This window comes from Procambarus clarkii, chromosome 31 (genome assembly GCF_040958095.1).
Source record: "Procambarus clarkii isolate CNS0578487 chromosome 31, FALCON_Pclarkii_2.0, whole genome shotgun sequence".
Taxonomy (NCBI): Eukaryota; Metazoa; Arthropoda; class Malacostraca; order Decapoda; family Cambaridae; genus Procambarus; species Procambarus clarkii.
In genome coordinates, this window is record NC_091180.1 from 6,931,115 (window position 1) to 6,953,616 (window position 22,502).

General features: G+C 47.4%; 1 protein-coding gene across 1 annotated transcript in view; it reads right to left on the reverse strand.

The window, feature by feature from the left end:
* Window positions 1-10,385: 10,385 nt before the first annotated feature.
* Window positions 10,386-22,502, reverse strand: part of LOC123749652 (sentrin-specific protease 1) — a gene marked incomplete in the record, with an annotated part of 209,597 nt that continues 197,480 nt past the window's right edge. The window contains 1 exon segment of the mRNA XM_069334326.1: window positions 10,386-10,932. Coding sequence (XP_069190427.1) covers window positions 10,774-10,932 — 159 coding nt within the window.

A 22,502-nucleotide genomic window follows, 5' to 3' on the forward strand; every position in this document is an offset into this window, starting at 1 on the left:
AGAGTCAGTGGCACGAAGGTATTGGCTAAGAGCCACCACCAGACACAACATGTGATGTACCCCTGGACGAACCAAACAAAGATCATTAACCAAAGGACCCTATGGAAGTCAGCCAACATTTTTCACCAGAAAAGGAGGAGCCAGCTGCAAACAATCAAAATGCCCACCAGGGCCAAAAGAGCAAAATCCCTGACACTGGTGGAGAGCATGAAGCTTGCAAAACCAATAACTGGAGGCAATAAAAACCAAGAACACATCTTTCAAGAAGAAAACCCAGACTGAAGGGAACATAGCAAACAGTTCCTGAAACCATGACTGAGCTGGCCACCAAAGAGCAACAAGGATCACTCTTCCCTGTAGGACTTCAATGGTCTTCAGGACTACGACTCAAACCAAGCATGTAAATACACAAGGAGCAAGATTGAGCTTAAACGGGAGAACCCAAAAGTGGTAAGCTAACCACCCCATGACAAAACCAAACCAATCCCTGAACCACCGCTGAGAAGTACGTTCTGGCTACTAGGTACGACATATATATATATGTATGTATGTAATAATATATATATATATATATATATATATATATATATATATATATATATATATATATATATATATATATATATATATATATGTCGTACCTAGTAGCCAGAACGCACTTCTCAGCCTACTATGCAAGGCCCGATTTGCCTAATAAGCCAAGTTTTCATGAATTAATTGTTTTTCGACTACCTAACCTAACCTAACCTAACTTTTTCGGCTACCTATAGGTACGACATATACATACATACATACATATATTATATATATATATATATATATATATATATATATATATATATATATATATATATATATATATATATATATATATATATATATATATATATATATATATATATATGTCGTACCTAGTAGCCAGAACGCACTTCTCAGCCTACTATGCAAGGCCCAATTTGCCTAATAAGCCAAGTTTTCATGAATTAATTGTTTTTCGACTACCTAACCTACCTAACCTAACCTAACTTTTTTGGCTACCTAACATAACCTAACCTATAAAGATAGGTTAGGTTAGGTTAGGTAGGGTTGGTTAGGTTCGGTCATATATCTAAGTTTATTTTAGCTCCAATAAAAAAAAATTGACCTCATACATAGTGAAATGGGTAGCTTTATCATTTCATAAGAAAAAAATTAGAGAAAATATATTAATTCAGGAAAACTTGACGTATTAGGCAAATCGGGCCTTGCATAGTAGGCCGAGTACGACGTTCTGGCTACTAGGTACAACATACATACATACATACATACATACATACATACATATATATATATATATATATATATATATATATATATATATATATATATATATATATATATATATATATATATATATATATATTATTAAATATGACCGAAAAAGTAAGATTAATAATTCTAACACGAATTTTCTCAATCTTTCGTACATTTCGTTTCACTGTTGGAGGTAAATCAAAAATCAATTCTCCAAAATTCATTTTTATTTCTAGTCTGACGCGACACGAGCGCGTTTCGTAAAACTTATTACATTTTCAAAGACTTTAGTTTACAAATACACAACTGAATAGAACTTACGTATCTCCGATTTTATATCTACATTTGAGTGAGGTGGAAGGGGTGATGTGGCATTAACACAAGACAGAACAAGATGTGGTATTAATAGGGTATTAATTTCATCATTAATAGGGTATTAATTTCATCAACAATGTTGATGAAATTAATACCCTATTAATACCACATCTTGTTCTGTCTTGTGTTAATGCCACATCACCCCTTCCACCTCGCTGAATAGAAATACAAATACACAACTGAATAGAACTTACGTATCTCCGATTTTATATCTACATTTGAGTGAGGTGGAAGGGGTGATGTGGCATTAACACAAGACAGAACAAGATGTGGTATTAATAGGGTATTAATTTCATCATTAATAGGGTATTAATTTCATCAACAATGTTGATGAAATTAATACCCTATTAATACCACATCTTGTTCTGTCTTGTGTTAATGCCACATCACCCCTTCCACCTCGCTCAAATGTAGATATAAAATCGGAGATACGTAAGTTCTATTCAGTTGTGTATTTGTGAACTAAAGTCTTTGAAAATGTAATAAGTTTTACGAAACGCGCTCGTGTCGCGTCAGACTAGAAATAAAAATGAATTTTGGAGAATTGATTTTTTATTTACCTCCAACAGTGAAACGAAATGTACGAAAGATTGAGAAAATTCGTGTTAGAATTATTAATCTTACTTTTTCGGTCATATTTAATAATATATGTCTACAGGAAAGACTGCTACCAAAATATACTAATATATATATATATATATATTATATGCTGTACCTATATAAGACATATGTACAGTGGTACCTCGGCTTACAAGTGCCCCTGGTTACGAGTTTTTCGGGTTACGAGCAGGATTTGCTCGGAAAATTTGTATCGGGATACGAGGGTTCCTCAGGATATGACGGTGTTGATACGCGTACGTGCCAACTAGCTTGTGGTGGCACGGCGATCGCCGCTAAGTTTACCAGTGCCTCGCGCCCAGTGACTATCCCACCTCAATTCTTCACCAGAATTTACAGTGTTTTGTTGGATATTTAATCATTTGAACATAAAAGTTGTTATTATATATGTCACAATGGGTCCCAAGAAAGCCAGTGGTAAGGTTCACCCTAAGAAAATAGTTGTGAGTAGAGGATGTCCCTTCCTCATTAAGAAAATGTGTGAAATATGGGAAGAACTGCAAAGTTTTGTTGAAAAAACTCACCCAGATAAAGCTGTAGCAGGCCGTTGCATTGACCTTTTAAATGACAATGTGACGTCTTACTACAGACAAATGTTAAAATGTAGGAAAAAACAAGTGTCTTTAGACAGATTCTTAGTAAGACAAGCAAGCAGTGAGCCACAAGCAGGTCCTAGTGGTATGCAGGCAAAACGTGCCAGAGAGTGCACACCAGAGAAGTCCTCACTGCCAGATGTTATAATGGAAGGTACTCCCCTTCCAAACAGTAACACCTCTCCTCCTTCCTCCTCCTCCTCACCATCTCTTCCATACGTCAACAGCAGTCATCAGCAAGGATAAGTAATAACTTGAACATAGTTTTGTAGTGTAGATTTCAATGAATTAGGTATAAAATTTAGTTTGAAGTGAGGTTTTTGGGTAGTCAGGAACGGATTAATTAATTTCCCATTATTTCTTATGGGGAAATTAGCTTTGGTTTACAAGCCATCTCCAGGAACGGATTAAACTCTTAAACCGAGGTACCCCTGTATGTGTATATGGAACATACATATGGTCTAACCCCATGTTAAAATCCGACCAGAATGTCAGCCGGTTCAACCCACGCACTGCGCCCCCACAACAGTCGCCCAAGGCAAAAGCGTGGAACGCCCCAAGAATATCGCAGAAAACATCTTGATAACCCATTAAACCAGAATCCAAAGTTAGGAAATGTCAGGTTAGGTTAGGTTAGGTTAGGCTAGGGCAGTGTCGTCCCACTGCGCCATGGGAACGTCAATTCCATGGGGAATGGTGAACGTTAAAATCAGCGCTCGCCGATGTCAACCTGGGCGACCACCGCGGAAACGCAACACATGGGCCGACCCAACTGCTACGTGGATCAGACATCATCATGGTGCAGAACATATAAGGGTGCAGCCAGACACTGAACGACAGGCACTGAACAAGTGTCCAGAGTCCTGGCTGACAAAGACACTAGACCGTATAATCTCACCTGTAGAGTAGAGGCAATATTGGGTTACGACACAGAGTAGCCGTGGAAAAGACTGGGAGCATTGCTAACAGAGCATGTCCAGAGATGCTTGTGCAGGAGATCCAGGTGCAGTGGAGGCGTGGAGGCATGGAGGAGACACCACTCCTAGCCATCCCACACCCATAAGCTGAGAAATAACTAGACGTGTTCCTCACATATAACCCAGAACGACCCCAATAACCAGGGGGTGATGACTGGAGAGATAAGAGGAGCGAGAGCAGTGTATAACCCAGGAGAAAGTGCGTGGAACACCGACACATGTTTACACCGACCAGAACAAAACAATCGCCCACGGCGCATGCGCAGGACACATGAGGTTCGGGCTGCACCACCCGACCCCCGGGGAGGATGCCAACAAGGAATATGGAACCATTATTAGTATTGTCTAGACAAGAACGGAAAGAGGTGACTATTAAAATCGGAAACAGCATCGAAAGATGAGAAAAAGGCATCTTCCCATCGGAAGGCAACAGATGTTCCAATAATGCAGAAGCACAAAATCACGGAGGCACAGATGCACCCAATAGCATCCGTGACCAATGGTCTAACAGGACCCATAGGGACACACAACCGAATCTGGGGAGGAGCTGACGCCCAAAGCCAACCTGTATGCAGAGGGGGGAAAGGAAAACCCCATTTCTTGTAACAGTTAGCCCTGCTCAGGTCAGAAAACCCAGGCAGTGTCCAACAGGGGCCCAAAGCCCCCAAGTCAGCTCCTCCCAAACCACGGGAACCACCACGTCAGGCCCCGAGGGCAAGTTGTCCTCCAAAGCCCCGGCCTCACAAGAAAACGCCAGGCTGGCCAACATAGCAGGAAGAAAGCGGGCCCACTGATAAGACCCCGGAGCTATGGCTGGAGGAACAGACTCGAATGCCTCCGACTCAACCCCTAAAGGGGCAACCCCCAGAAACTGCCCAAGTCTCAAAACTCGAAACCCTGCCCCGACCTCGAAGCCCACAGATGCCTAGGAGCAGGAAGCAGCGGGAAGGGGGAGGACCAAATGAACCACAACAGGGGAAGAACAAGGGGGCGCAGACTGAAAAACAAAACGGCAAAACGGGGCAGCCTAGGGGCATCTGGGGAAGCAACCAAACTAGCGAGTTGCAACAACCTATCCGGCAACGCGCAAGGCGCCAGCACCCAAAGAATGTTATCAACAGATTTAGTGATTGGAGTCACAAACAAGTTACAAAGCTCGCAGGACTCGGAGTCGAATGTGTCACCGACTCAACAGGCAGCATGGCGGAGGCAAAAATAATGAGCGTCGCCATGAGACAAGGGGACAGAGCATCCCTCAAACTCATACAACACGAGAGGGGACACAGGGGTTCTCACCCAGTGGACCCGAGCGCTCTCGCAAGGTTTCCCAGGGCCCCTAGACTGGGTCTGCTAAGGGTTATCCCAGGCAGGGTACTGTTAACCGGCGCCCCAAATTACCAAGCAAACTGCTAAAAGCTGAACTCAAGGGACGTGTCTACTCACAACGACCCTAAGATAAGGGGGAGGGAAAACACAAGGAGAACCCCCCTTCCCCACCAGGCAAAAACAAAAAGAAAAGAAAAACCTCGCAAGAGGACAACATACTCAAAGAGAACAGAGCCGGCTGCTGTTAAAGGTGAAAACTAGCTATGCAGAACTCCATGTCCGACCAGTGCAATAACTACCTCTTACCCCAAGGCAAACAAGGGCGGAAACCTCCCCCTGCCCCCCTCACACTCGGGGCAGCCAAACGCCAAGCAGCAAAAGGCCAACAGAGGTAGACCCAATTTGACTTGTGGAAGGGAACCCCAAGCCCCAAGGGTGGTACTTACAGGGCACTCAGGGAAGGTGACCTTAAGCACATGCAGCCCGAGTACCTGAGAAATTACTCCCAACTCGCATGCCACCGTAAGAGCAGTACTGAAACCAATAACAGCACTGAGAGAAGACTGGAGTTGGAGCCACACGACTATGCACGATCCCATCAGCCGAAGAACTGAAGTGTGAATCGCCGGCGCGAGGGTCTAGGGCTCCCCTTTCCCTCTCCCGAGGAGGGGGGAGCTGCGCAGACATGCGGCGTGGCTCATGTGATGTCATGCTTGTTACTCGCTTTTCTTTTGGGGGGGTTCTGTCCACTCGTTTGGCGATTTTCGTCGTTTTAACCAGAATAGGGGTTTGTTTTGTGGCACTTACCTTTCTGGGTGCCTGTTCCGGTCGATGGCTAATATAGAATGCTCCAAATCACATATGCATTTCTATGAGGCCATTGCTCATGCCTCTGTGAGGGGGCCAGGTTCTGGCTCGTGGTCCCCGGTAGGCCAAGAACTCCACCCATATCAACTGATGCAAAATAGTTATGGTATCCATCTCAGCCTGGATAGCTCCAGGGAGCCATAGGAGCTCCTCCACAGAAAAGCAAAGAAAAGGACAAGGCAGATACAAGAGCAATGGCCTACGTCGAATCCAGAGATGGGCCAACACAGCCTGTTGACACGGGAGATTGGTGGAGAAGAATGTGGCCTCTACCTCCTTGAAAATAGGGGTGTACAACTTGGGGGGAATGCAGCTCCTGCCTCTACAGCAGAGGCCAAGACCTCCCACAAGAAGGACCTTACTGTGCGCCCCGATGTCCTCCGAGTCAGTGAGAATGCAGCTCAAGAAGGCACAAACAAAATGAATGACAGAATTCAAATGCAGATGGGTTTGATAGTCGTCTGCAACCAGCATAGCTAACATAGCCAGCAGAAAAACCTGACCACAGAGCTGCACAGGAACCACTTCCTGATCAAGACCAAGAGCAAACAGGCAGTCATTGATAGAGTCAAAAGACAGGCCCCCCAAAAACACTGGTAACATGGATGACACCCCACATGACTCAAGTGTGTGAGTATAACAGAAGCCACACCAAGCCCCAAGTGAAAATAGAGGATTGTCTGCCAGCCAAGTTGACTCAGGAACCTCATAATGCATCCAAAACAGAGAAGACCCGAACTCAAAAAGGCTTGGTCCATTAACGAGGCGTAATCTGGGTCACGTATGAGGTGTACACAAAAATGGCCTCTGAAGTTGCCACTGGGAGAACTCAAGAGGTGAGAAACCTCCAGAAGGATGAACCCGAAGGGCCCAAAACCACCTGGAATTAATCTCGGGGGTGGGAGAGAGATGGAAGGGGGGGGGGGGGAGGAACTGCACCCAAATCAAATTCATAAAGGGATGGGGGATATGGAATCCCCTACCCCCCCTGCAACAGAAGACCTCAATTGAAGGCATGAGATACTACGTAGAATCAAGAGACTAAAGGGCCTGTATCCGATCCCCCCCCCCCAAAGCACAAACCACAGCAGAGGACCCTGGGGGAGAGCCATCGTTCATGCCCACCGCCTGGGATAGAGACGTGGATTACAAAGGAGAGGCTTCAAAGGAAGTGGCTAGCTGAAAGGAAGACCCAGAAGCCTCGGCAGGACCAGTAGTCTCAAGTGCCTCCAGACCTGGACCCAGATTCACAAAGCAGTTACGCAAGTACTTACGAACGTGTACATCTTTCCTCAATCTTTGATGGCTTTGGTTACATTTATTAAACAGTTTACAAGCATGAAAATTTCCCAATCAACTGCTGTTATTGTTATAAACAGCCTTCTGGTGCTTCGGGGTTCATTACCTGTTAAATAATTGTAAACAAAGCCGCCAAAGATTGAGAAAAAATGGACAGGTTCGTAAGTGCTTGCGTAACTGCTTCATGAAACTGGCCCCTGAATTGGAAGGGGGCAAACCCCGTTGCCTACCAAGCCATATCTCGAACTAAATCCTGAAATCCACAGAAGCTTTGGGGCCGGAAGCAAGGGGGGAGGAGGATCAGAGGAAGGGCCAATTATGTCCACCAGGGAAGGAAGGAAGGGGTGGTGTAGCTGAACCATGGTAAAGTTAACCAACACCATCTAATCAAGGTCCCTAAACACCAATCTGAGTAGCTCTGGGGCATCCAAATGGACACACAACCTAGACTGTTGCAACACAGACACTACCCGAAAAACCCAAACCTCATTAGGTAGATCAGAAAGGAGAGTAACTTGCTGGGAACAAACCCGTCCTGACTCGGAGTCAAAGGTATCACCAACACAGCAGGCAGTACAGCAGAGGCAGAAGAAATGAACTTTGCCACGTGGTACTGATGACGTGCAACTCTCAAATTTGCACGAGGTGAGAGCGGGTTCGGGGGTGGGGGGAGATATCTATTAAACACGAAACCCTCTAGGGGTTTACCAAGGCCTACAGGGGATGTAACCTGTAAACCTGCCGGAAGCCCAGGCACTGGGAATGCTACGCTGGTCCTGTATAATTGAAGAAGCTCTCTGGAATAAGAGAGATCAGTACATCAACACAGCCAGTCACGTGGCTGTGAGGGGCCAACCACAGAGTTCTAGTAGTTGCATGAACCCAGCGAACATTGCCAGCATATCACTCCCAACCTGAGGAAAGACAAAGCCAAAGACTTACCTAGGGAGAGAATCACCACAAGTGAGGAAGACCTCTAAAGGAGTTAACCTCGAACACTCAAGGGAAGATAGCCATGGCAGTGCATGGTCAGCACTAAAGGAGTGCAGGGAAGGGAATCCTGAGACCTGCAAATCTAAAGCGCTCTAAACTCCTGGCTCACGGTGCACCAAAGTGCACAGGGACAGCCACAAAGGCAAAACACCTCTAGTTGAAAAACCAGGAGACTGGAGCCAGAACAGAGAGGACGACAAGTTATGAACAACCATCAGAACAGCCAGCTGACCCTGGCTGCCCCCCCCCCCCTCCTCCTTTCCTAAACAAGGAAGAAGGTAGGGTGAAAGAGCTTGTGCTAGTTTTGTGAATTTTCACTAGTTTGTTTACATTGTTGGGGAAGTTTTCTTGGCAGTTCTCGAGGCAGCGGTCTCGTTTAAAGCCAGCAATGGTTTGTTTTGTCTCGCTGTCTTGCTGGGTACTTTCCTTGGTGGGTGGCAGACATGAATATATTCGTAGAAATTTTACCATGTGTGCCACCACTCTCTGCACATCTTTGAGGGAATCAGGTTCTGGCTTGTGGTCACCAGTAGGCCATAAAACTCTTCAAGTGATAGCACCTAGAAGTATGGCATGTTACTACTCTTTTTCAACTACGTCACCTTAATTTTCATCCTAGGTTGTTCAATTTTGTATCAATGTGTTCGCAATAGAATGCTCTACAGGACTAAAAGCATATACACTCCAAAAGCCCAGCTTACCACCCACAGCAAACAGAAGGTGAGAGCAAGTTACCCGGGAGCTCTCAGGAGATAGTAGCTCTAGGGAGCCACCAAGGACTTCCACCAGAAATGTGCATTATTGAATCATTTAATTTAAATGTGTTATTTAATGTGAATAATACCAAAACTAATTAACACTTTTGCCCACTAATGATGAAGTATGGAGTCAAAATTTTAGTACCTTATTTCCACTAATGGCATCAAAATTTGACCTGCTTTCGTTTTGAATGCGGAAGAGGCGCACTGCGGTTTTGGACATTATACTGTATACCTATACTCCCGTAGGGAATTTCATTGCGAATACAGTGATATCAAAATGACAGACCTAGGATGAGAACTGAGGTAACAAAGTTGAAAAGAGTAAACACATTTTATTGCTCTTGATGAGCGCTCATGGGGGTAACGTGCTGTCACTTTCTCTGTTTGCTTTAGGTGGTACACCGGGCTTTTGAACTTTATATATGCATATACTCCTGTGAGGAATTTTATTGCGAACCCAATGATACCAAAATGAAAGACCTAGTACGAGAATTGAGGTGACCAAGTGAAAAGAGTGTACACATTTCATTGCTCTTTAGCGCTCCCGGGTAACACACTCTTACTTTCTCTGTTTTGTGCGGGTGGTACGCCGGGCTTTTGGACTTCATATGTATTTAATCGTGTAGAGAATTCTATTGTGAACACATTAATGTCATATTGAAAAACCTAGGACGAAAATTGAGATGACAAAGTATACACTTTTCAGCATTACCACCCTCTCTAATGGAAGGCTGGGCGAGTCTCCCAACTCTCTTCTGGGTAACCGCGGCCTGCTTTCATCACGTTGGTGGGTGGAGTGCGCCACGGTTTTTTGACATTATATGCATATACTCCTGTTGGCAATTCTATTGCGAACCCATTGATACCAAAATGAAAGACCTAGGACGAAAACTGAGGTGACCAAAGTGAAAAGAATGTATACATTTTATCGCTCTTGCGCGCTCCCGGGTAACTCGCTCTCACTTTGTTTGCTGCGGGTGGTGAGCCGGGCTTTTGGAGTGTATATGCTTTTAGTCCTGTAGAGCATTCTATTGTGAACACATTGATACAAAATTGAACAACCTAGGACGAAAATTAAGGTGACGAAGTTGAAAATGAGTACAGGTATACACTTTTCAATATTACCGTACGCTTCCGCAGAACGCCCAAAACCACTAGGAAAGGTGGAGCGATCGCTCTGGAACAGTGAAAGTGTTAAGTTTGGGTGGAGAAATAAGGTGACCGATTAATTTACTAATGTTAGGTTAGAACAGGTACAATATGGGAAAATTGATACAATTGCAAAACATGTTTAACAACATTCGTTTATTTTCCTAATTATACATCAACTAAATAATTGTTTCATAATCATCTTCGTGTGATGTGGTCTTATAGTAGTAATGAACGGGAAAATTAATGCATGCTCAGAACTGTCTTTTATGGGCTTAGTACTGTGTGCTCTACACTTATCCATGATTATTATACAATGTATGATGCTCTTCTCATTATTTACAGCTGTAAGACCATCTCTTCGAGACAACATGATTGTGAATCAAGTAATAAACTGTATTGGCAGACTTGCATTTAGTATGATCATTCACAAGTCCATCACTCTAAAAATCAGGGCTAGTGTCTAACAATGTGTGTTATCAAAATTGTTACTCTCTCTTATATTAAACATGTAACTGCTTATTACAGCAAATGCCCTGTAACAATTTCGTATACCATTCTTCTTCTAAAGTATGGCATATTCTGTTGTTCGAAGGTGATGGGAACGTTGCGTGACAGGTACTCGGCAAACTTGCAGGTAAACATTCCACAGTCTGATCCATTCATCTGCTGTGGTATAGACTGGAAAAAGAAACAAGAAAGTATTGCAACACATTCGGTAACAGTAATACATAAGACGTGATGCTTTCTACATGCCTCATTTACAATCCAACTCTGCCTCATAGTTGGCAGCTTTTGCAATTTACAGCCTGAATCCTGATACGGTGGTCAGGTCGCTTCCACTACAACCTGAACCTGAGGCACCCTCTCCCATGGTCATTATAGCAACAATACCCTGTAATGATCTTAATTACATGCTGATAATATGGTAGCAATGGTGAATATCTTCTCGAGTGAAGAAAAACTAAATGTACAGGGTTGAAGTCCTGAGATGACTAATAATTATTGCACGGCTACACGAAGTAATGGATGGGAAGACAGAAAAGAATGGAATATTAGATGTTAGTTTGGATATACAGTACTACCAATGGTGTGCTACTGTACTTCTATGGAGGTTGTTAAGACAGTCATACACTACACTACTACATTCTGTTTGGGCCATAGGTTGCGAGCGTTCCATTGGTTGTGTTGGGGTCGGCTGGGGTTTCTGTGTTTGTTCTTATAACAAGCTGCAGATGCCAGTCGTAACCTGTTTGTTTTGGATGCACTTAGCATCTGTCTTCCAGCAAGTGGCCTAAGTTCCTGGGTGTCCTGCTTGATTAGCTGCCTTTAGGCTCTAGTAATCCCCATGTGGGTTTTTGGCATGGCCTGTCGAGTCTGCACTTGCCATGTGTAAGTTTGAAGGGTGCTCATCCTTCTTTGCTACCAGATGACATCATTCGTTCTGCCTCTGCTATGCTGCCTGCTGTGTTGGTGACACCTACGACTCTGTGTCCTGTGTAGTTTTTCACTCACGCTCTTTGCATTGACTGATTCCACTTCCAATGTAGATGCATTTGAGGCAGCTGTTAATTTGTAAGCCAGGTTAGCTGGGATTAGGCATTTGCAGCACTGTGATCAGTTGGATGTCCTAGAGTTGTCCCTAAGGTGTTTAGAAACCTGGAATTGGCAGTGCTCGTGACAACCTGGAATTGGCAGTGCTTAAGTAACTTGGATGAAATCCATGCCTTCTGTTCCTTCCCCTGTGGATGTGATTTATCCTGCTTCTGGTCTACCTGCTCCCTCCCCATGTTTTGGTTCCAAAGCATCCAAGGGTCTCGGAGTTGGGGCAGGGTTTAGCTCAGAATGTAACTCGGACTTCTCTGTGGATATCCCCATCCAAATTGACAGTGGAAGCAGTTGAGCCATCTGGTCCTGTCTTTACAACTGCCTCTCTGAGCCTTTTCTTGGGAGGACACGTTTCTGTCCCAGATGTTGGACAAGGACTACAGCTCTGCCCCAGAAACTTCATGGCAGGCTTCTAGGGCTGAAGAAGAGACTGAGGAGTGTCCATGAGTTCCCCTGAACCCTACTTGGACCCTGGTTCCCTCTCCAGAGGGGTCTTTTGCTTCAGGGGATAGATTTTAATATCCTTCGTTGATATATGAGTATGATTGTTTAAATGGTCCCCTCTAGTTTGGTTCTGGGTGAAACTTAGTGACAGTCTCGTGGGTTTGGATCCTCGTAGAGGGGCTCTCTGGGCAGCTCCAGGAGAACGGGTTTGCTTGGTGCTGAACCAGGTATGGAGGCTTTGAGGCCTGCAGTTCTTGCCTTGGCAGCCATGCCCAGGATGCTTGCCCCTCTCCTTTGGGAAGTGGTGGCAGCATTTTACTAGGCCTGCCTCACATGTTGGCGGCTGTGTTGGCTCATTTCTTTTATTTGCTTTGGTATTTTATTTTGTTTTATTTACTTTTGTCTCGCTCCTCTTTCTTGCCTCTACTCGTCCTGGAGGATGCAGTGTCTTAAGTTCTGTCTGCAGAAGCCTTCTCCTGTTATCCTATTGATCATTTGTTATTTTCTCTGGGGTCTGCCCCTGCTTAAGAGGCTGTCTGGTAGGGTTAAGACCATGCTTGTTGTTGGACGAGGTAGGTCCTCAGGAGAGTCAGATTCCCAGACCACTGAGCCCCATTTGTTGGACCATTCATTCAGTTTGTCTAGGTCATCTTGTAACCTCATACTATCTTCATCTGACTTAATCTTCCTTATAATTTTTTGCATCATCAGCAAACATTGAGAGGAACGAGTCTATTCCCTCTGGAAGATCATTCCATATATATCAGAAACAGTGTAGGTCCAAGGACTGAACCCTGTGGGACTCCACTGGAGACATTTCGCCAATCTGGGACCTTGCCCCTCATAGCGACTCGCTGTTTTCTGTTGCTTAGGTACTCCCTTATCTATTGAAGTACCTTCCCTTTCACTCACGCTTGCATATCCAGCTTGTGCACTAATCTCTTGTATCGTACTGTGTCAAAGGCTTTCTTGCAATCCAAAAATATGCAGTCAGCCCACCCCTCTCTTTCTTGCCTGATTTTTGTTGCCTGGAATTCAATTAATCCTGTGAGGCATGACTTGCCATCCCTGAACCCATGCTGATGGGTTACAAAGTTCTTTCACTCCAGATGTTCCACAAGCTTTTTTCGCAGAATCTTTTCCATCAACTTGCATGGTATGCAAGTTAGAAACACTGGCCTATAGTTTAGTCCCTCGTGCCTATCCCACTTTTTGTATATTTTGTCTACATTAGCAGTCTTCCAAATATTTGGCAGCTTCCCTGTTACCAGTGATTTGTTATACACTATGGAGAGTGGCAGGCACAGTGCTTCTGCTCCTTCGTTTAGTATCCATGGTGAGATTCCATCTGGGCCTATAGCCTTTGTCACATCGAACTCTAGCAAAAGCTTCCTCACCTCCCCACTGGTAATCCCAAACTCCTCTAGCAGTACCTAGTCATCTATTTCCTCTCTCATCTCATCTCTGGAACGTCTCCTTGCTCTAACGTGAAGACCTCCTGGAATTTCTTATTGAGTTCCTCACACACTTCCTTGTTTGTAGTGAATCTGTCTGCCTCCATCCTCAATATTATTATCTGTTCCTTCACTGTTGCTTTCCTCCTGATGTGGCTGTGCAACAATTTAGGTTGAGCCTTTGCTTTGCTTGCTATGTCATTTTCATTTTGCCTTTCTGCCTCTCTTCTTACGCTTGAAGTTTATTACTTCTCACTCTCCTTGCGTCGGTTGCTGCTTTGCTGGGTCTTTGAGTTTTCAGGATTTGGTGCCATGGCGCCTTCCTCTTCCCTCGCTGGATGTGTTCACGGACACCTCGTCTCTCAGTTGGAGCTTTGTGACCCATGCTCACCAGTCCGTCTAGGCAGTTGGGGGGCTGTCCTTACATCAGTTTCACAGCACGGTGCAGGAGTTTTCAGCGGTGTGGTCAGCAGTGTGGCAGGCACTGCAACGGATTTTGCTTCCTCGGGGCTCGGTGATCTGGCTCCATTTGGAGTGCTTCCCTGTGGTTCATTGTCTCAACCGTGGGAGTTACTTCGGTTCATGGCTCTTTGGGGATGGTTGCTAGGGGTGGATCTTATGCCTAGTTTTCAGGGTTTAGCTCTCTGCACAGTTTACATTTAGGGAGTGTCCAACGCTCTGGCAGACAGCCTATCATGCTTCATTCCTCATTTCAAGGAGTGGACGGTTAACACCGGCTCCTTCCTTTGGCTTTGACAGACATATGAGCGCCCAGAGATGAACCTCTTTGCGTCGACATGGTCTCGGCGTCTCCCATTGTATGTGGCACCGTCGCGACAGATGCTTTTTGGGAGGACTGGTTGAGGTTCCTGTACGTCTTATTTCCCAGTCTAGTTGTTGCTCCAGGTCCTAGCTCACTTGGAATCCTCCTGAGGGAGGGTGCTTCTCCTGGCTCCATGGTGGCAGGTCCAGCCTTGGTTTTAGGTACTGCTTGCTCGGTGTCCGAACCCGGGCACTTTTCCGCAACTCCGCCTCTTTCAGCAGATAAGGCCAGTGAGATATCTCACTGGTACGCCTTACTGCTCCACACTACGCATCTGGTTTTCCGATGTGTGTGTATTACCATTTGTATGGTGATCAGGTGGCTTCATTGATGGTCTGCCATCTGCTGTCGTCTTCTCAGCGACAGTATGAAGTTTCTTGGTGGTCTTTCTGTCATTTTCTTACTCTTCGAAGGTTTTCGTCGATTTCAGACCATGTTGTTTAACCCTTGTGTGGTTCAGGGCTAATTATCATTTGTCACCCACCGGCACATACCAAAAAAAAATATATATATTTTTTCTTCTAAACCTGTTAATTGTCTCTGATCATGGGAAAAAAAAAATCATAAGTAGCATATATTGCCCGCTATAGGGTGGGGAAGTCTGGCAAAGAACAGGCGCTGACTCAGCGTGCGGCCCAGACGTTCTGTTGCTCGCCAGCTGTCAGGCCAGAGTGGCCACAAAGAGATAATTACCTAATTATTTAAATGTGTCCGATTGATTTTTTGTAGTTTTTTTGCTGTAATATTATTCAATAGTATGTAGTGTGATATATTTATATAATAAAATGAGTGAATCATCGCTATACTGTACTCAAAAAGCCAGCGTTGAATGTAATGAAACGCCATTTTTCTGGGTGAGCCCCGGAGGCTCCCTGGAGCTTATCGGGCTAATGTATGTTATATTAGACCGGGACATTAGCTAAGGAGTTCAGACCTCGAGCCTGGCCTCGGGCCGGGCTTGGGGAGTAGAAGAACTCCCAGAACCCCATCAACCAGGTATCAACCAGACCTACCAGGGACCAGCACCAGAACCTGGCCCTTTCAGAGAGGTTTCAGGGAGCATAGGCCCTGGAAAACCCCTTTGTGGTTGGGGTTTTCCTTATCTGCCATCGACTGGGGTTAGGCACCCAGAAAAATAGGCATAACAAAACAAACCCCACATGGTAAAAAACTAAAACAAAAAACCGAACAGAGAGGTTCCATGTTTTGTGGGAAATTCGAAGTTTTCTCGAAAATGAACAGTATTTGACCATTCTTCAGAAAGCGACCCACAACGGTCGACTAACAACCAAGTTCCTAATTACTGCTAGGTGAACAGAGGCAACGGGGTGCAAGGAGACGTGCCTAGCTGTCTCGCCCTGCCCAGGATAACAAAGAGGTAAAAACTCCCTACAATCACAAGGAAACAAGCAACCATCACACTTTACTGCCGCGCCGATCGTCCGCGCAGCCCTCCCCACCCCAAGTGGGGAAGGGGGGACCCCGGACTTACTGCGCCTTCTGCCAAGCTTCAGTTCGGAAGCTAAGCTTCAACCAATGCGAAAAAGCCGCCGACCGGTGGGAGGGAGGGTTGCCAGGGAACCTCCGGGGCTCACCCAGAAAATGGCGTTTCATTACATTCAACACTGGTTTTCTGTGGGGAGCCCCTATGGCTCCCTGGAGCTTCATACCCAAAGAGAAGGAAAAGAAAGGGCTAACCCGGGAGGCAGCCGCCACCAACTCTGCAATGCGAAGCCGAGACAACAGGTTGCAACCTGCGACCCAAGGCAACAAGAACGCACAGGAGCAGACGCGCATAAAGAATGGGCGGCCAAGAACCTGTGCGCCCCTCAAATCCCTGCACCCGAAATGAGCCCTAGATGTCGCCAACAGCAGCCAAAGCTGCAAACGTCTGAACAGCACAGGCGCAAAGACAGACCGCAGGCTGGAAGACTGAAAAACTCTGTGGACGACCTGGGAGCTCCGAGCCATGAAAACAGGGAACGAGGGGAACCGGATCAACCACAGCGCATCCCCAGACACGGTACGCAGGTAACGGCAAAAAGCACAACCGGACAACACAAGACGCACCCCGGCCAAACCAATCAAGCATCAATAATCCAAGAACCCCTCTGGAAAGAAGCCGTCTCGACCGTCGCCAGGACCGAGAAAGGCTGCACACGTACAAATCTATCACCAGTACCAAAGAGCAGAAACCTGAACCAAAGGGGATACCACAAACTGAGGAGAAGATAAGAAGGCACCCTGATCAAGGACCAGGACGGCTCAGGCGACGCATGAGCAGGCCGGAGGTGAAACAAAACACGAGAAAGCGTACGAAACGGGGTAGATGTGACGTCCACCCCCGAATGCAAGCCGGAGCGGCTCCGCCAGCGCCACACAAAACAAGGCGACAGTAAAAACATCATATAACTGTAGTCCTGAAAACCCAAGAAAGGACAAGACAACAATATGCGAAAGAGACGACAACCTACGAAGAGCAAGAAAAAGTTATAGAAACACCAGGAACGTCATACTGTCGCCAAGACGAAGCTCGCAGGTGGGACACCGTCAACAAAGCCACCTGAACACCTCAGAGATGGTGATACCCACGTCAAAATACCAGATGCGAAGAGCCGAGGAGAAGGCCGAACCAGTCACGTACAGGACCGATCCGACCTGCCGAAAGAGGCAGAGCCGCGGGAAAACGCCCCGGGTTCGGACACCTATCAAGCAGCGTCTGAAAATAAAGCTGGGCTGGCCACCAAGGAACCATAAGGACTGCTCTTGTGGGAATGGGCTGCAACCGAGCCAGAACCCGAAGCAACAGCTGGACCGGGAGAAGAGGAACAGGTACCCCAACCTCGACCAGTCCTGCTGAAAAGCATCCACCGTGAACGCCTCGCAGGTGGGTAAGGGCGCCACATAAAATGGGCGACGCCTAGACCACACCGACTCGAAGACGTCCATGGCCAGGAGTCCATATGACTGACAGAGCCAACAAAACGAGTCGGCAACGACTGGCCAATCCGCAAACAGAGGAATGAACCGAGACAGCTGTCCGCCAGGACGCAGGACACACCCCGGACATGAACCTCACGGTTAGCCAAACCCCGAGAATCCAGCAAATGAGCCACTCTAAGGAACCAACCCCAAAGGTCAACACCTAAGAGAAACCCTGTGGTTCCGGCAAGAACCGCCAGAGATCAGTCCGAACGAAGCTGAATGGTAGAGCACCGAGTGACCCAAACCCTCCGAAGCACAGCCACGACAGCCACGAACTCCCGAACCGTGCTGTGAGCCCGACAGACGGAGAGACTCCTCCATCCCCGGCTGACCTGGCGAGCACTGGTCACAAAGTCCCAGCCGAGAGATGACCCGTCCGTGAACACATCGAGCGAAGGTTCTGGGAGGTGCCAAGGCACGGAACCCCGAAAACCCCAAAGAGGAAGCTGGTGACGCAGCACCTACACAAGATCCCCGGAGGAACGAACCCAATGATTGCAAGAGGCGGAAGGGGAGTTTCCGAAGGAACCAAACAGACGCCGAAGCCAAACCCGACCCTGCAGGCAGACCAGCACGTCGAAGTTCAGACTCCGGCACAACCGCTCAAACAACCTCTGAGCAACCTGGGACCCCCTCATGAACAGCCGAAGGCGGGACCAGAGCCGCAGTAACACTTCTGGAGGGAAAGACAAGGAGTGGCCCAATAGCCCTAAACAAGGCCCAGGTCCGAACCCGGGACAGAAACAGATGGAATGGCCTCCAGATCACTAGGAAACCAAACCCGGCGATCTGGAAAGAACCACACTCCTGGCAAGCAGACAAGCAGACCGATTGGGAGCCCACACCAGCCAGTCGTCGAGGTGGGCCAGACACCGAATCTCAAGCAGCCACAGACAAGGCACTAAGATCCGGTAAAGATGCAAAAATACACCAAGTGCCAATTACAAAATAGGGAAGGCAACAAAAGCAGCAAGCCTGAACCCCCACCACCAACTGTGCCAGTCCCGGAAAACAGAAGAGGAACGTGCCAAGAATTGACCTGGAGGTCCAGGGCCACCATCCAGGCACCCGGCCCCAACAGAAGCCGGACAGGAGACAACAATCCTCCGAGGAGGGGAAAAAATCCAGGGCGCAGACTGAAGAAGTCCAGAAGAACCGCAGATTCGAAAGGCCCATGTCTGCAAAGAGCAGACGGGAACCCTAGAAGGATGGGCGGATCGACCACGTCCAACGCACCCACTAAGATGACATGACGAAGCGCAGGGGAAGAAGCCCACCCCGCCAGCTCTGAACCCCCCCAAAGGGGGAGAAGCCATCCACTGACGCCACCAGAGGCCGGAAGACAACCAAAAGCGCCCACCAACTGTGGGACCATGTGAGAGTCAGCAGAGCAAGCTGCTTCCCCAGCGCCCCATCAACAGAGAAGGGAACAGGGCCCTTTCTGAAAGAAAAAGTACATATACACATTATGTATATACACATACATATACATATACACACACACACACAAGGTATGTTACACACACACACGTGTGTATACACATGTGCACACACACACAGCGTACACATGTACATGCGTTCACACACACATACACTTTAAAAGAAAAGTACAAGCCGCCGACCAGTGGGCAGAGAGCACCACGCCGGCCAGGCAAAGAAGGCACAAAACTGCATCAAAAGGCCCACCTCGACAACAAAACCTCAAAGTCCCAGCACGACCACAACATGTGCCAAGATTCAAAAAGATCAGTCTGCAAGCCAGGAAGACCCCGGAACTCCAGAAGGCAGAACCGGGTCACACGAGGAAACAAAGCCTCCTGAACCCACAAAGGGGGCCCAAGAGGAAGAAACCTCTGGAACGAAACCAAAGAACCCAAAGGAACCCGGAATCGAACCAGGGGGAGCCCAAACCACCACATTTGCTGACGGAGAAACATCACAGAAAGGCAAAGCACAGCCCCCAGACAGAACCTAGGGAAACGGTCATAACAGACCGAAAACCGAGGGACAAGGTGTGGGAGCAAGTATAACAGCCAGGGACACTGAGCCCAAATCCAAGGGCCCAAACCCAAGGGCCCAGACCCAAAACAGACAAAATGGGAAACCCGTGTAAAATCAACACCCAAACGTTCCCAGAGGAACAGGAAACGGGCAGAAAACACCAGAAAAGCAAATAAACGACAACAGGGGAATAAAACCCCTGAAAAAAGGTGAAACCCCAAGAAGCTCGCTCACACACCCAGGCGCATGTAAACAAACCGCAATGCCGCCCTGGTGGCCACGCCGGGAAACCGGCAGACAAAAATGGCCGCCAGAACAGAACTGCTAGAAGGCATCCCCCACAGCCCTGGAAACCAGCCACAGAGGTCCCGGGGCAGAGCCGTCCTCCAAGCCCTCCGCCCTTAAAGAAAACGAAGAGTCCATGGGAAAGGCAGCAAGAAAGGGCCGCTGGTAAGACCCAGAAGCCTTGGCAGGAGGAACAGGCTCGAAAACCTGTTCCCCAACCCGAACAGGGCAGCCTCCGAAAACCACCCGAGTCTCGGCCCCAACTAAACCCCGCCCTGACCCCAAAACCCGCAGACGGTCTGGAGCCGGGAACAGGGAGGGAAAGGGGCGAACAGCACCTAACCAAAACGGGGCGGACTCGGGGCATCCAAGTAGGAAACCAACCTAGCGTGTTGCAGCAACCTAAGCTTGCAACACGGATGCTGCCTGTACTCTGAACAGTAATAACATCAGGAGAGTACTGGAGAACAAGCACAGAATATATCTTGTAAGACTCCGGGTCAAGGTATCAGTGACCCATCAGGCAACATGACGGAGGTAAAAGTGACGACTGTCACCCAGAGACAAGGGCACAGCAACCAACGATCCCGTACAAGACGGGTTGGAACCCGGAAGACACATTCAATGGTCCCCCGAGCCCAGACAGGGGTTTCCAGGGCCCGTAGGCTGACTGCTACAGGAAGCCCGGGCAAGGTGTTGCTAACTGGTTAAGAAACCCAAAAATAACAAGAGGGGTAGAGAATAGCACTGAAAACCCCTGCGACGTGTACAATCACGGGGGCCTAGCAGAGGCCGCCAAACACTACCAGTGGAACTATAGCCACACTAGGCAGACCCCCACCAGGCATGAAAATAAAAACAAAAGAAAACCCCAGCAAAAGTACACTGTCTCCAGAGGCAACAGGAACCGATCGCCGCTTAGGTGGCAGGCTGTGCAACACCTTGATGCCCTAACCAGCACAATACCAATCCCTACCCAGGGCCAAACAAGGGCCCCAAGCCCCAGCTGACCCCAAAAGCGAGGCAAATGCCGAGCAGCAAGAACCTCTACGGGAATGGTTTCCGAATGCCCCAAGGAAGATAACCCTGTTACGCACGGGCAGTACTCACAGGGCGCTTAGGGAAGTCAGCCACTAAGCGCATGCAGCCCCAGCACTGATGAGGTACTCCTGGCCACCACACAACACATACCTTGGGAAATAAGCTTGGGAAATACCTTGGGACACAGACCTCAGAGATAAGTCTGTACAGGGTATGATGGACTATGTTACCCAAAAGTGTCAGGAGGCAGTAAACAGGTTCATTCCGGCCCAAAGGGAAAAATCCGAGAAGCAACAGAAGAATTCATGGTATAATAAGGCATGTATGGAAGCGAAGAAACTGAACAAAAGGGCGTGGAGGAACTTCCGGAATAACAGAACACCAGAAAGCAGAGAGAGATACCAGAGAACCAGGAATGAGTACGTCAGGGTGAGAAGAGAAGCAGAGAAAAGTTTTTAAAATGATATAGCAAACAAAGTCAAGACTGAACCAAAGCTACTTCACAGTCATATCAGAAGGAAAACAACAGTGAAAGAACAGGTATTGAAACCTAGAACAGGCGAGGACAGGTATACAGAGAATAACACAGAGGTGTGTGAAGAACTCAAGAGGTTCCAGGAGGTCTTCACAATAGAACAAGGTGAGGTTACTGTGCTGGGAGAAAGGGAGGTAAACCAGGCGGCCTTGGAAGAGTTCGAAATTACGATTGAGGAGGTCAAGAGACACCTGCTGGATCTGGATGTTAGAAAGGCTGTTGGTCCAGACGGGATCTCACCATGGATACCTTACCTTGAGGTTACCTTGAGGTTACCTTGAGGTGCTTCCGGGGCTTAGCGTCCCCGCGGCCCGGTTGTCGACCAGGCCTCCTGGTTGCCGGACTGATCAACCAGGCTGTTGGACGCGGCTGCTCGCAGCCTGACGTATGAGTCACAGCCTGGTTGATCAGGTATCCTTTGGAGGTGCTTATCCAGTTCTCTCTTGAACACTGTGAGGGGTCGGCCAGTTATGCCCCTTATGTGTAGTGGAAGCGTGTTGAACAGTCTCGGACCTCTGATGTTGATAGAGTTCTCTCTCAGAGTACCTGTTGCATACTCTGAGAGACATACTCATGTTGGATACTGAAAGAGTGTGCAGAGGCACTTTGCTTGCCACTCTCCATAGTGTATAGTAAGTCACTGGAGACGGGAGACCTACCAGAAATATGGAAGACGGCGAATGTGGTCCCAATATACAAAAAGGGCAACAGGCAAAAGGCACTGAACTACAGGCCAGTGTCCTTAACTTGTATACCATGCAAGGTGATTGAGAAGATCGTGAGAAAGAACCTGGTAACACATCTGGAGAGAAGGGACTTCGTGACAAATCACCAACATGGATTCAGGGAGGGTAAATCTTGCCTTACAGGCTTGATAGAATTCTACGATCAGGTGACAAAGATTAAGCAAGAAAGAGAGGGCTGGGCGGACTGCATTTTCTGCAGAAAATTGTCGGAAAGCCTTTGACACAGTACCGCATAAGAGGCTGGTACATAAGCTGGAGAGACAGGCAGGTGTAGCTGGTAAGGTGCTCCAGTGGATAAGGGAGTACCTAAGCAATAGGAAGCAGAGAGT